Source organism: Accipiter gentilis, chromosome 7 (assembly GCF_929443795.1).
Source record: "Accipiter gentilis chromosome 7, bAccGen1.1, whole genome shotgun sequence".
Taxonomy (NCBI): domain Eukaryota; kingdom Metazoa; phylum Chordata; class Aves; order Accipitriformes; family Accipitridae; genus Astur; species Astur gentilis.
Window position 1 is genome coordinate 9,618,763 of NC_064886.1, and position 14,959 is coordinate 9,633,721.

Below are 14,959 nucleotides of genomic sequence, written 5' to 3' on the forward strand. Positions count from 1 at the left end.
GGGAGGCTGGGTCCTGCGGGCAGCAGCATGGCTGCGGGCAGCCCACCACAGGCAGCACCCGCAGCAGGCTCTGTCCAAGAGAGGCAAATGCCAACATGAATCCTTTACCTCCCTGTGGCAGCGATGCTCATGTCGGGCACGTGCTCTGGGTGGGACAAACAAGCAAACCAGGAGATGCAGGGAGGGAGGACAAGGTCACTCTCAGGATTTGGGGCAGATTTTAACTTCCAGGCACTGCATTAAAACGTTCCCATCGCAATACTACGGCAGCTGTACAAGAGCTGGACAGGCTATCATGATGAGGGGGGATATATCTGTTTCAACAGCCGAATTTGGAGCAAAAAGTTGGCTTAACTAAAGCCAGACCCTATGAAATGTAAAGGAGTAGGGCAGCCCCATGAGGAAGGCGGCTAGGCTGTAAAGGACGAGCAGCAAGCGGGGCTCCCTCGCAGGTGCAGAGGGAAGCTCCTGCATTTTAAGTGTACTTAATGTATACTGGCTGTTTAACTTATTAAAGGCTTTTGTACGTTACTGAAAACAAAAATGCTGGCTTTCTGAATTTTAATTGAATTCCTATTTCCAGCCAACACCATACATCACACGTGAGAGGGGAAGAAAAAAATCATCGCTTAAGCAATAAGAAATGTCTTTAACTGCTTTCTAACATAACCGCGTGCCAAAATTACAAGCATGCCAGCCAGAAAGGCCCCGCCAGCAGCCCTGGCTGTGGACAGGCATGCAGGTCCCTCCATCCCATGCACCATTTCAACCCCATAGCAGCCAGAGCTTCAGAGCCCTTCCCCTGATAACATAAAGAAATATTAATTAATGGATCGTTATGTGCAATGCTCATTTGCACTGGCATGCCAACACCAAGCCACACGGAGTGCTGCTGATGTCCCCACGGGCTGGAGCCCACCTTCACCCCCCAGGCAGGTGACTCTCGTTGTTACGATCCAAGCTTTTTCTAAAGAATTGTATTTTATCGGCCTGCTCCGCAGCAGAGAGATGCTGCCACTTGACGTGCGAAGCTGCACCCTGAGATGGATTTGTATGCCAGCGATACAAAAAATGCAGTGGTTTATAATGAGAATTACATCTGATAAATTCTCGACCCCTTCCCAACAGCTCTAGACACCGCTTGAGGGAATATAAACCTGGGTTTAAAGGGTTGCACAGCACTGGATTTGCTGTTTAACAGCAAAACTTGCGTTTCCAGCTCATCCAATTTTTAAAATCAGCCTCACGACAGCTGATGTTTCTTCCTAAATCCTCAGCTTCTGGAATCACGTGATGATGGAAAATCCAGGGCTGGGAGGAAGGCGCCTATTTTAGATGCGAGCTTTTTCCTGTTGGCTACAGGCAGAAAATCTTACAGCTCCCAAACCCACAGCCTCAGCGAAAGCAGCAGATAAATAAAAAGTGGAGACCTTCTTGCCAAATACTACACTTCTTTGTTCTTCTGGTATTTTAACAATATTGCTATGATCTCCAAACTCACCTGAGTTCCCAGGAATTACTTTTTCCCCCGCTCCTGTGATCCAAACAAGTAACCTCGCAAAGCCAGCTGCCAGGAAACCAAGCCAAAGCAGCAAAAAGTGATGACTCAGGTCCCTCAACAAATATTTTACAGAGGTTTAAAAGACCAACTGTAAGATTTCAGGGGTGGGGAAGCGTTCAATTCTTTTTTTTCATGCTGTTTCGTGGTTTTGCATCTTGCCAGGAGCACCATTTCAAATGCCTGGCTACTCCACCGTGCCAGAAAATTTACCTTTTCTTCTCCTTTCCCCCCACCCTGCCCCTGAATGCAAGCCAGGGCTCTCACATAAAGAGTTCCTTATGAGAGCTGGCAACCCTGAACCAGGAGAGGAGACTGCAAGCGTCGGTTTTTCATCAATTAACTGGGTATTACGTTCTCGGCACGCTGACGGCTCCTGGAGAACAAGCCCTGATTTACAGTGGCGCAAGTGGCTCCAGCCAGCTTTCCCCGGGCAGAGGTTTCCACTGAAGTCAATGGGAAACTCTTTCCACCGGATAGAACGGGAGCAAGAGAAGGAGTTATTCCTCCCAGCTTCTTCACACATCATGCTGAGACTGCTAAAAGGCGAACAAAGCCGATGCAATTCCAGTATACAACTGGGCAGACTGGTAAATCATGGGGTAGCTAGCGGCCGCTCCAGCACCACGTAACCCCACTGTTTTGGGGTGAGGGAGGAGGATCGCTGGAAGATGAGCAGAGATGCAAACTGCTGGGGGCTGATATATCCCTCCAAGGCAAAGAGCATCTTCACCCACAGCTCAGCTACAGCGGCCAAACCCGAAGAGGATTCTTCCACCCTGGAAACCCCAGTGCATGGGGCCCGTGCCCCCCCCTCCTCCAGCACAGACTGGCCAGGCACAGGGGTCCCCTGACTGCCCCCCCTCCCTCCCCAAGCAATGGCTTTACAAACTGCACCGGCTTGCCAGCAACCGGCACAGGGTCCCTTGCTGTCCACGAGCGCAGACCCCAGGAGCAAGGATGTGCCCAGGGCAAGACGCGCTGATGCAGCTTTAGATGATCTCATTTCTCTTTAGATCGAGCTCAGAAAGGCAGCGGGGAGGGAAAAACATCACAGCCGGCATCTCAAATACTAGCAGTCGTACAACCCTGCCCACCCTCACATTGCTACAGCACGATGTCTGCAACCTGTTCAAGAGATACAAACTGCGACTCCGACCAAGCAGGTCCTGGGAACAGCGGGGCACATGCCAACAGTGCCGGCGGAGGCAGGCTGCCGGCAAACCCCATCCCTGGGGCGGTGAGGGGTGCCGGGCTCTCGGAAAGGAGCTCCAGGACTGCTTGTCTACTCAAGGCAAGTGCTAAGGGCTGCCTACACCACGGGCAGGTGCAATTCTGGGGACAGCTGGAAGCCTCACTGGGTGCCTTTCCTCCGCCTTATCCCAGCCGGGATGCTCCAGAGGCAACAGCAGAGAAACAAAAACACACATCACTGGGAAATGTATGTCACAGGCTATCACACAGCTGTAACCAAAGCAAATGCAGCATTTCCCCGAGGTTACTCCAGCAAAACATCCTCCACTGACTCAGTTCTTCAAAACAGATCCATTCCACATGTGCCGAGCTTTTGTTCTCAGCCTTCCTCCTCCCATTGCTCCGCTCCCTGCCCCGCAAGGGGCTTCAATGGGATGTGATTTCTGGCCCATAATAAAGCATTTTCTGAGCCCAGAAAAGCACAGCAATATCACACGCTGGCATGAAAGCCCCCAATACCTGGGCTGGCAGGACGAGGCTGATGCTGGAGGTGAGGGGAGCAATATCAGAACTGAGCACCCCTGGGCTGTGCTCGCACTGGCCTGATTGTGATTCCAGCTTCTCCAGCAAGGTTCCAGTGCATCTCCAGGAGGCTTCAAACCTGGGGCTCGAGGTTCACAGGGACCCTCCCAATTCCTTCCCATGAAGCAGCTCAGACTCTCAGGGAGTCAACAGCAAGGACCCAGCCCTTCGGAGACATTTCTGCCACAGAAGCTCAGCTCTCGACTCACCTCTATCTCCTGTTCCACCCTCCTTGCGGTGACCGGCCCTGAAGGGTGTGTTTGCCCACCAAATCCTCCAGCCCCACTGGCTTTAATCCAGCCACTCGCCTAAATTAGGGTTACTCACCCAGAGACTTATTGCATCAGGTCCTCAGGCTGGCGGAGCCGATGGGAAAACACCTCCCCGCCCGCCATCCTCCGAGCACCCTCACGCTGCCGAGCGAAACGCTCCGCTCGGCGCTATCGCAGAGGTCGAGGCATCTTGCTGGGTGCAGAGGAGGAGAGAGGGGCAGCCCATCCAAGAGCATAAACCTTCTCGATCCCCCCCTAAACACGCTGCACGAAGGATATTACCACCAGCTGGAGCAGCATCGGGCTGCAAACAGCTCCCAAAGAAGCCCTTCTGCACTTCCCTGGCCTTCAGCTCGCCAGATCCCCCCCCGCAACTCGATGCTGGAGGAGGAGGAGGAGAGGCGCTTGCGGCAGCTGCCAGGAAAAACCCCTAACAAATGTCCCCAGCTTTGGGGAGCGAAGCCAGCAGGCCCCGGCGTTCCAAGGGAGCCGGCGTTTGCTTGGGGGGGTTCACGCGTCCGGTTGGCATCTTTAGGAGCGGATGCGGATGCACGGAGAGCGGGGACGGACGGGACAACGTTTACACCATGTAGGAACGGAGCGGTCCGGGCCAGGGAAGGGGAGCGTAAAGCGATGGAGGGGCTGTCCCAAAGGGTGGAGGGTCTGTCTCAGAGGTTGGAGGGTCTGATCCAAGGGCTGAAGGGTCTGTCCCAGAGGATGGAGTGTCTGTCCCAGGGGTCGGAGGGTCTGTTCGAGGGGAAGGAGGGTCTGCCCCAGGAGGTGGAGGGCAGAAGGGGCACCACACAACCCCCGGGACAAGCCGATGGGGACACTGCCCTGCAGGTCCCCCCGTCCCCCCCCCGGGGGCCGACACAGGGGTTTATGCTGGCCGGCCAGCACAAACCCTCCCGCCGGCATATCCGAGACCCCCGCCGATGCATTCCCCCCGGCCCAGCTATCGCCACCCACCCGACCCGCGGGGAACGATCCCGCCGTGGGACCGCCTCAACCATCCCCCGGCCAAAACGGCTGACCCTTCTCTTTTCGCCTCCCCCCCCCCCCCCCCTTATCCATCCCGTCCCCCTCCGTTATCCCCACGGCATCCTCGGGGGGCAGCCGGTACTCACCGCGGCGGGCCGGGCCGGGCCGGGCCGAGCAGCTCCCGCGGGCTCAGCACCTCCCCACAGCCGCGCCCGCCGCCCCCCCCCCGCCATCACCGCCCCGGAACGGGGGGGGGGGGGGGGGCGGGCGGTGATGGCGGGGGGCGGGCGGCACGGAAAGGCTGGAAAATTATTTTCCGTGTTATCCACCCAGCTACAATGAAAACAGAACTTTGTTGGCTCGACGTCCCCCCCCCCCCCCCCCTTTCTTTTCACCAAAAAGCACTGTTGGGGGGGGGGGGGGCTGGGGGTTGGTGCCGCCTGGATGCCAGAGGGACACATCCTGCCCGGCTGGTGTGGGTGGGTGCTCTCGGTGCTGGCATCGCTCTGTCTAAACCGGTACAGGGTCAGGATCCTTGTGTCCCGCAGTGCTTTGCCGACGTCGCTTCCCCTGGGGAAAAAGCTGGTTAACCGAGGAAAACGGGCAGGCCCCCGATGCGTGGCCCCCCAGAAGCGGTGGTGGGGAGCCCAAGCCACCGAGCTGGCCGGCATCGCACCTACCCGTCACCCTGCTCGACCCAAGGAGCCGGCATGCTTTCCCTTCCAGCCTGGTACCACCGGGGTTTGCACCCAACATACTATGAGCAGCCTCACCTGAGGCTTGGCAGGCACATCATCAGGCATCGGGGATATTTATGTAGATATTTTTGATATGGAGATAGGGTAATAAGACTGGAAGCCTCCGTCCGAGGCTTCAGATTAAATAAACCATCTTCATTTGTACAGAGCCCTTTCCTATGGGCTCCGTTCATGCTTTTAAAGATCACGGGCAAAATAATCAAGTCCCGTATTTCCCCCGGCCTCTCCTGCAGCTTGAGCTGTTAAAGGCTGAAGAGTTTCAAGGCACCAAGTCAGGTTTCAGCATCGATGAGGTTGTTCCCCCCTCTGCCAGCCCCGTTCCCGTCCTGGCACCCCAGGAGCGGGGCAAGGGATGCAGGATGGGCTCACAGGCCATGAACACTCCTGCCCAGTGCAGGTGACATGACAGGCAACATCCAACTAAGAGCTGAGCCTAGTTTTTAGGAGCAAAACCCTTCCTTCTGTGTAAACCCATCCCGAAACCATCACAGGAAGGGACAAGGTTGTGCCTGAAAGAGGAATTCGGTGGGAGAAGTGGGGTCTGTGCCAGACCTGCCCTCCTACCTCCATGCCTGTGGCTTAAAATGTCACTTTGGGGAATAGCGGGAGAGGCAGCCAATAGTTCATGAATGCCAATGTGCCTGTTTTCTCCAAAGTCAGTTTTTCCTGTGTTTTCTCTCTTACCCAGCATGATGTCATCAAATCACAGCAGGTTCAGCGCTACCTGGAACTGGTTTTAGTGGAGGGCAAAACGGCAGCTGCATTTCCAGCTCTACAAACCAGCAGCCATCGTGTGCAAAAGCCCGGCCCAGCCTGGCTCTGGCTGTTCCCTAGCACAAAATCCAGGCTCCTCACCGCCCTCCAGCAGTTGTTTATTTACAGCAGAGTATTTCTTTCTAAAGATCTGATCTCAGGGGGCAAAATCCCTTCTGTGTGTGAAACCAGTACCAACTAGCTCAGACATTGTCTTCCGGAGACTGCTGGCAGCCTGAAACAATAGGGGTGTGTGGAGCGTCCTGATACATTTCCATTTTTGGACCGCGATAAATCTGAAACCTAATAGTAACAGCTCTAAAAATGGCCCACATTAATTAGCTATTTGGGAATCGGTTTGGTATTCAGCCATCACACACAATCCCCAATGGCCTCACATCTTCCTGCATACCAGAAGATTCATTTCACCCCTCAAAACTGGACAAAGTCTCCAGGTTCCCCTTGGAAACTTTCAGACACGACCGTAAGCTGGAACACAGATGTCAGCAGCACAATGAAAATGGGAAGCACGCTGGGGAAGGGCGGCCCAAAAGTCCCTGGCATTCGATGTAAGAAACAAACTAGGGACCGATTGCATTGTCTTTCATGTACCACTTAATCTACATCTCTGGGTTTTTTTTAAATGCAACCCATGCACTCAAAATACAGAACAGAGCCCGGTTTTAGCCAAAATCGCTGGACTACAGACAACCGCTTCCCATTTTTGGGGTTTTGCTGACACCTGGTGTTCTGGAAAAGATACCGTGACGTCCTGCAAGTCCCTTCCCTGGCTTCCACTGGGATGGATGGCTGCCTTGCAGGCCAGACAGATGTGTGTCTGGGAGCTAATCCTGAATTTGGGGAAAAACCCTGAGAAATGCAGGTCTGCATCTAGATTTCAGAGGCACTCTTTAACATCTCAAGTCAAGAGAAGTGCTGCAGCAGCAGCAGCAGTATTTGTAGCATGCCTTGTTACATTACTGCAAACCTCATGGCATAGATGTACGCTTCCAAACTTCAGGAGTCAGGGCAACTGCAGGGGGGGAAATCTCAGGTCTCATTTATTTTTAAATAGCTCATTTCACTGCAAGGGAAAACAATCCAATGATGTGCTCCAAACCCAAGAGATCTCTCTACAGTGGCTGCTGTACACAAGGCAGCCATTTAGGGTTAGCACCCAAGACCCAGAAAACAACACTGACTTGAAAAGTCAAGCACTCATCAAAGCAGCATTCTCATTTATGCAGTTAAAGCACATTTTTCCCCATCAAAAAAGGAGGAAAAACAATAAACAGGCATGTTTCACACCAGTAAAGGAGGAAAAAAAATTATTGTGACACCTGAACAAATTCAAACGCAGGAGTAGGTGGCATCAGGAGACGATACAATGGAGCTGAACGAAGATCTGTTTGACAGTGATATTTTCTGGTTTTCCCCTGATGCATAGGCCTGTGGTAACAGCAAAAGGCTCTGGCTCTGGTTGCTACCAAAGATGACAAAACGGCCATCACAAAGTGCATTAAGAAGTCCAATCCCAGTACTTTCCTTCTTCATACAGAGTAAAACTCAGCCTCTGTAATTTATGACACATAGTCCTACTAAAATGATGTTTAAAATGCAGGAAAAAATGAATTTTCAGCTCATAGTCTGGACCAAAATGGACTGTTACTGCAAACTCTGTCCAATCTCTTATATTTCCAAAAGAAGTCCTGGGAGACCAGGGCCTGAGAAGACCCCAGCTGACAAACACGCTCACTTTGAAAGCTGTGAAGAGCTGAGGGCATCGAGACATCTTTCGGTACGTGATGACGCTGCCTTTTGTCGCCACACTCTTCCTCTGATGGGCGCTGGGAAGATTTGCATCTGCAAACCAGATCTAAAAATACAGGATGAAAATGAAAGCCACATTTGGTGAAGCTTTTTCTAAATTCTAGTGTTTGAATCTCAGGTACTTGATTACTCCACTGAATTACGGCCTGACAAGGAATTTCACTACCTTTTTTTATTTGTTCTTGTTTTTAAATCCTTTTCAGAGCACAGTTGCTGCAAAATGCATCCCACCTTTACACAACAATGCCAGTATCTCATAGAGTCCAATGCTGATCTTTAAATAAGGACAGTGGCTCCCCCAGGAGTAACAAGCACCTGCTGTCCACATCCTCTGCCCACAGGTTTGCTGGACCAGCATTTCCATCTCATTCCAAATGCCTGCTCTGCCCAAATCAGATCAGTTTGGTCTCCCCAGGCAAACACTGCTGCAAACAAAATTCCATAAATAAATCCACCACAAGGATTAAATATTTACAGCACAAACACGGAAGGAAAACATCATAAGACAAGTTAATAAATAATGAGAATGACGTGGCCATGCTCCTGCAATGCAAACTGGTGTTCCACATGTGTAAGGGGCAGCTGTAGTCCACCTCCTCCGCTGAGCAGCAAACTTGGTGTTTGGGATCTTCTCCCTCCAGTTCCCACAGGTCTAACATCCATTGCCCAGTGACACGTAGGCTTTGGGATTCAGGATAGCAGAGGCTGGAAGGATCTATCATGTGGTCAGCATTTCAAGCTAAGTGACCCCACGCTTCATCTCAAAGAAATTAGTGCAATTGAGTCTTCCAAAAACCCCACAAAGGTCTACAAAACCCCACATGAAAATAGTCAGTAGCACACATCCTCTCACACATAATAGTCAGTTTTCTTACAAATTGTTTTACAAGCTCAGTACTTTAAGGTTCTCACTGACATTTATGGTGACATCAGCCTTTCCATGTTATCACAGTATAAACATTGATCATTTGCAGGCAATGATTTGAAATTTCAGAAGTCCTGAAGTTTCTACTAGGAAACTGAGGCAATTCTGTAGGAAAAGGAGCCTGCTATGAAGCAAACAAAAACACATTTTTTGCCTACCATTTTTTGCCTAAAAATCATAGAGATATTTCACACACAGTTGTACACAATTTTCAAACAGCCTGAGTGCATTTGTAACGGGGACAACAGTTCATAATTTTGTAAATAATTTTAAATTGTCTCCTGGAGGATGTACATTCTTTTATTGGAATACCCGGTAGGTGTTGTTACCTTGATTGAAGATAATTAAATACTCCGCTGGCTTTCTGAATGCCTGAGCAGATGCATCTCATCCTCTTGAAGAGAGTTTCAGTGCTTTTACACCAAGAACACTGCCTGCTCAGCAGCTATTATTTACAGTCTTATATTATAAAATCTCACAAGAAATGAAATGCCACTAAGTGTTCACACTTGGTTCAGCACAACAAAGGAAGACCTAATAGTTACAGTTTTTAATTGTAGTAACTTTGAATTCCTGGGTTCTTCACTGCAATTTTTGAGGGCAGAGGGAGACAGAGAGCAATTCCTAGTCAGGCAAGGACTCTTCTTTGCTAGTAGAAAGAGAAACACAGCCTTGGGTCTTGGCTTGTCAAATTCTCAGCAAGGTCCCTGGGCACTGGATTGTCCCACAGCCTACAATGACAGCAAACATACTTAGGACTAAGTATGGTGAGTGAGGAGGTGGCATGCTGAAGACAGTGGAAGAGGCAGCTTTGGGTTTTCATCAAAGCAGCTCTGACAGTGAGACAGGAGTGAGTTATGGCCATATCTCAGCAACCCAGCAGCTGCCTGCCCCCTGAAATGGACCCACTTATCTAGCTAGGGAGACAGATTAAGGCTTTGAAAAGTCCTTAGGCCACTAGGATCTCAGAAAGCAGAGGAAGAACTGAGTTACACACAAGCAACCTCATTTACATGAGCCATCCTTCTTCATCTACCTCATTTGGTGGAGTCTACCCCAAAGCTGCCCATACTGGGCTTCTACCATGCAAAGGAGAGTGCCCCAAGGAGTCAAAGGGACTGTGCTGTGCCCAGCAATCTGAGGGGCCCCAAGCTCCAGCCAGGACCAGAAACATTCCTCAGTGGTTGCTCGCAGGCTGCTCTTGCTATCAGGGAAGGCTGAGCCTATTTTGGGCCAAAGATACAGCTCAAGTAGGAGAAGACACCTGGCTCTGGGACCTGTGTTATCAGAAAGTTATCAGAGGCACTCTTGGAAGAGTCAATTTTCAAATGAGTGAAGGATGAGTGGGTCTTTCCTACAAGAGGTTTCTAGTGGAGTTTGATACACAGGGTTTGGAGAAGCAACGACAACCAAAGAATGGGAAAAATCAGGTGTTCAAGTATCTGCAAGATACGGATCCCAGGACAGAGCGGGACAGGGCAGGAATGTATCGCAGAAGTGCCATCAGATGTAATGGGAGAAAGAAAACTTACAGGAAAAAATGCGGCCAACTGGGTCTTCATTTTTACCTCATTTAAAGCCAGTAAGCTTTTCAGTCCCTTTCTCCCAGGACTTTCTGAGGGGGTGGAGCTGGCCTAGAAAACCCTTGGCTTACCTGGCTTGCATCTGTGTCCCCTGCAATACCCTATTCCATGCCAGCTAAACCAGGGCAGCAGGCCAGCATGGGTCATGTCTGTCCCAAGACTGGTCACCCTGACTTCCCCTTGCTGAGCCGATACCCAGCAAGAGAGCTCCGTGATACCTGCTCACCTTATGAATTGAATTTCCGGGCACTTGGCAAGCTCCTCTGCTAGTTTTGTGGCTCCACGGGTGCCAATGCGATTTTTCTCCAGACTGTTTTAGAAACAAAAACAGAGTTTTAAAATCCAAAACCAAATCAAGAGTGGAAAACAGCTGAATAATCACTGGCTCCTTCTCCTGTCCCAGAAGAGTTACACTTTTGCACAAGTACTGCAATGCCATACAACTTACATCAGCCTCTTCTTTATGACCGTGGCTCTATTTACGCAAGAGGCACGTATGCATTGCTCCCTATGTCCTCCTTCTACAACAGGACTTCTAAGCAGATCTCTTGCCCTTGGAGCACTCTAAGAGTTCCCACTGCAAACTTGGTGCCAAAAAATGCTAGTAACAACTCCTCCTGCTTCAGACACAACCTTCCTGCTTGTACCTGTAAAACAGCCAGGCTTTACTATGTAGTTTCCCTGCCCAAGACAAACAAAACTCAGTTCGTGACCCTACGACCCACAGACTAATATTTTCATACAGCCAAGAGACGGAAGAAACACACCATGTATTCCAAAGGGTCAAGGGGAGGAAAACTCCATGAACAGTTCTTGAGCAGATGACAGCCTCTCCCTTGGAACAGCACTGGGCTGTGACGCCACCAGGCCAGTGCATAAACTGGTGACATCAACCCCAGCTGCTGGTTGCACTGCAGATCTGGCACAGGAGCTGCATATCTGAGCTTCCTGTGAGCTCCTATGGCCCAACACCCACAACTGGGCTGCTCCATCCTGGGGATGGATCGCTTGCCTTGTTGCAGGTTTTCACAAAGGAAAGCTCTCTGAGCACGATACCCATCTACATCATCCCAGGCACTGAAGAGAAGAAAAAGCTTGCAGGAAGCAGCTCACCTGAGGTCATTAGATGATACGACTTATGCCCTAGAAATACCAGTTTGTCTTCCCTGACTCAAACAGGAGGCCTTCACAGACTAGCTTCTGCTTAGATACCTACACTGCAAACACCTTAAAGAAAAAGTGCCTCTGTACGTTGTCTACAAGGCTGGCCCTTGGTGCATACGGCAAGAATGCTAAGCAAGAATTTGAACTGCAAAAGCTTATCTGTTGTTCTTAACATCTGTCCCCTTTTTGGAAGTGCTGTGGTTGCAGGCTCAACAACAGAAAAAAAGTTTTCTTCCTGGGGTTGCTCTCAGGGCTGTACTCACTCTAACATCTTCAGCTTTTCCATCCCCAGGAGAGCACGGGCCAACTCTCGGGCTCCTCCATCTCCAAGGGCATTCCAAGACAGTCTAAGACAGACAACAAATCCCAACTGTGAGTCAGTTGATAAACCCAAGGGGAACAACAGCAGTGCTATGGTACTACCCCCTCATAGATTAGCTGGTTTACAAAAGCTTACCCTCTTATCATGGCAGGTAAACATTCCCCTGCTTCATTTTGAGGCATTTCCTCAGTTTTACCACATATGTCCATGTATGGTAAGACACCAGGGAGTGTCATCACAGAGCTTAGAGACAGTGGCCTGTGCCCTCTGGAGTCCTGCAGGCCCAGGGAATGAGATGCGAAAGATGGAAATGACTGCAGAGCACACAGCTTTACCCCAGGACAACTCCTCCTTGTGCTGATGGTGTTAAACCATTGCAGCAGCTAAGGTGCTGCTCCGACCTGCTCTTAAAGCTGCCTTTTGACTCTGAACTCTTTCAAAGGATAGCTTACAGGGCTTTTGAAAGGCTGCGTTTTTCATTTTCTGGTGCATTAGCAAGTGAGAAAATTCTTCAGATCCTTTCTTTGCCACTGGCTGAACAGCCTGGCCATTTCCCTCTCACCTGGAAAACAGAAACCTAGCACAGCACCATCAGTGCTTCACCATAATACTCAGCTGGGGCCACCCCACAAAGCCATACCTTTACCCAAGTCTGAGGAACTCCAGAATTTCTGTATCATGTGTAGGACTGTTGTGGTTTAACTCCAGCTAGCAACGAAGAAAAAGCAGGACAGGATCCAGCTTAAGAATTAGGGCCATCCACCAAACAAGTTCACAGCCTGTTCTGGGATTTCATGGGTACCAGCATATTGCTTGCTGTGTCACTCAGATTTCCCAATGACAGAACTCACATATGCCTCCGCTGACAAGACAAGACTCCCAACACTACTATTAAAGGAGAATCTGCCTATCTGTTAGTAATTCAGGAGTAGTAACTCCCCACATGGTTAACTAGTCTTAGTGCCATGCTGCAAGCGACACACGTATGCACTGAATATTGCTTTACTCATCCCATTGTTCCACTGGATTATTGACAGACCTTTCATGGGTCTGGCAATAAAATCCTGGCTTTGACCTAATGCCCTGAGTCCTAAGAGATCTGTGATCTCCACACAAATACCTTCTGGGGGAGGGAGAGGAAAGTCTGGTGGGCTTATGACCCATGCATCATTTTCCCCAAACCATCTGTAAGTACTTTGCAGAACTGAGGCATGTAAGAGAAGCATGACAATCAGGTGTCACCCAGCTGGCCACAGCAGAGATGACTGGAGAGCCTAGGTCTCACAGATCTATATCCTGATAGAGGAGTGATCTCAGCGTAGCAGGTCTGTACCTGCCAGCACCTCAGGCAGTGTTAGTCTTCATTAAACCAACAGTAGCTCAGGATTGATGAGACTGCTGCTGACTCCATGGGATCTTATGTACTACAATTAAAGTTAAGGTCCCTTTAGTGCAATGGGGCAAATTGCTTTTAAAAAGACGTAAGCTGGAGCATGTTCCTGGCAGGCTGCTTGCTGAGGTTCTCTTGGGCAGGTGAAGACATGTCAGTAGTTAGCCCATCTATGCTGTTTATCGAAAACACGTTAAACATCCACACATCACAGCAACCCCTTTTATTCCAGTGTGGAGAGCGAGATTGCAGCTGGTGGCACACCCTGATCATCTACAGGCTGAATTCACTTTGCTTTGAGCTCTCAATTCAGCCTCTACAATTACACAGAGAAGCTCCTGCTCTGCTCTGAGAGCCAACTGTGGCCATCTTGTAAAAAAATGGAGGCAAGACTTGGACCATGGAGAACAAGATGCAGAATCTGTCCTGCCTCGCAAAGCAGATGCTGAAAGACCAAGGATAATGGGCAGAGTTTGAAGATGAGTATTTTCCTCCATATTCTGTTCAGCTCTTTACATTCAGCTTCCAATAAGTTGCTAGTTATACCAGGAAATTTTTAGGAGTAAATTGAGTTAATTAGTAAATTACTAGTAAATTTATCACTAAGAATTACTTAGTGGTACGTATCAGTAAGTATTTAGCAGGATCAGAAGTACACTGCAGTTGAAAACCGGAGCAGACATTAAACCAAGAGTGACCTGTATGTTGAAGGGTCTCCCCATCCATTCCCACACTCACATTATCTCCTCCATGGAAGGACATTGTCGGAAGCCGTGAGAAAGTGATTTTGAAGCATCATCAGTGACTCCACAGAGTTTCAAGCTGAAGCAGCAGGGAGAGAAAAAACAGAGGGCACAATGTGCTGGTGCCAGAAACAGTGGGGAATACGGCACCAGCATCAGCACCGTCTGCTGCACTCCTGCCCTGGCAATGCTACAAACAAAGCCAGCCATGCTCTGCCCCAGCAGCCTTCAGGGCCCTGGTACTCACTCGATCTTCCGGAGGTGTTCAAAGCATGGCAGCCCCTCGGACAGGGCATGGATACTCCCTTCCCCAAGGTCATTTTCTGATAAACTGTAAGAGTAGTAGAGAAGCTTTGAGTTGCCACAGAAAAAGCAGGTACAGTCAGAGAAAAGCCACAACCGAAACATAACTATGTGAATTAGCAAGTCAATAACTAGAACCCAGACTAAGTGAGGACTCTAGACAGCAGGGACAAGCCAGATCGGCACATGGCACCTTAGGGTCAACTCCTTGCTTGGTAAAATGGAAATGACAGCCCTGCTCTAACTTGCAATGTAAGTTCATTCAGCAGTGAATTGCTTGCAGACACTAATGTGGGGTTATATCAACAGCCAGAAAGACGGACAGACCTGCAGCACATCATGTGTTGCATGTGAAACTGGAAATAACAAGATATACTGGAGTTAATGACTGGTGTGACTTGAGAGGAAATGACGGTAAGGGAGATCGAGAAGAAGACATGGCTCTCAAAGACTCAGGGCGCAGCAGTAACTGCCTTCCAGCCTTTATCAGGGTGTGCTGCTCTGTTCTCATCTACCAGCAAACACAAGCCATGGCAATACCTCTGCTGCTCTCACATCTCTCACACTTCAATGACCAATAACCTAATTCATGTTGTTATCT

The 14,959-nt window shown here is 49.8% G+C and overlaps 2 protein-coding genes across 9 annotated transcripts in view; both read right to left on the reverse strand.

Moving 5' to 3' along the window:
• Nucleotides 1-4,803, reverse strand: part of CPNE2 (copine 2) — a 59,697-nt gene extending 54,894 nt beyond the window's left edge. Inside the window, exon 1 of the mRNA XM_049805044.1 lies at nt 4,734-4,803. The gene's annotated coding sequence lies outside the window, so the exon portion shown is untranslated. The remainder of the gene's footprint in view (nt 1-4,733) is intronic.
• A 2,387-nt stretch (nt 4,804-7,190) lies between these two features.
• The window catches only part of NLRC5 (NLR family CARD domain containing 5), a 51,603-nt gene continuing 43,834 nt past the window's right edge, over nt 7,191-14,959 (reverse strand). For 5 of the 8 annotated variants that reach the window (XM_049805038.1, XM_049805033.1, XM_049805034.1 and 2 more), the window contains 5 exons: nt 14,303-14,386; nt 14,051-14,134; nt 11,864-11,947; nt 10,663-10,746; nt 7,191-9,584 (listed from right to left, as the gene is read on the reverse strand). In XM_049805038.1, coding sequence (XP_049660995.1) covers nt 9,503-9,584; nt 10,663-10,746; nt 11,864-11,947; nt 14,051-14,134; nt 14,303-14,386 — 418 coding nt within the window. In that variant the 3' untranslated portion in view covers nt 7,191-9,502. The other 3 variants (XR_007506662.1, XM_049805037.1, XM_049805040.1) reach the window with 3 other exon arrangements.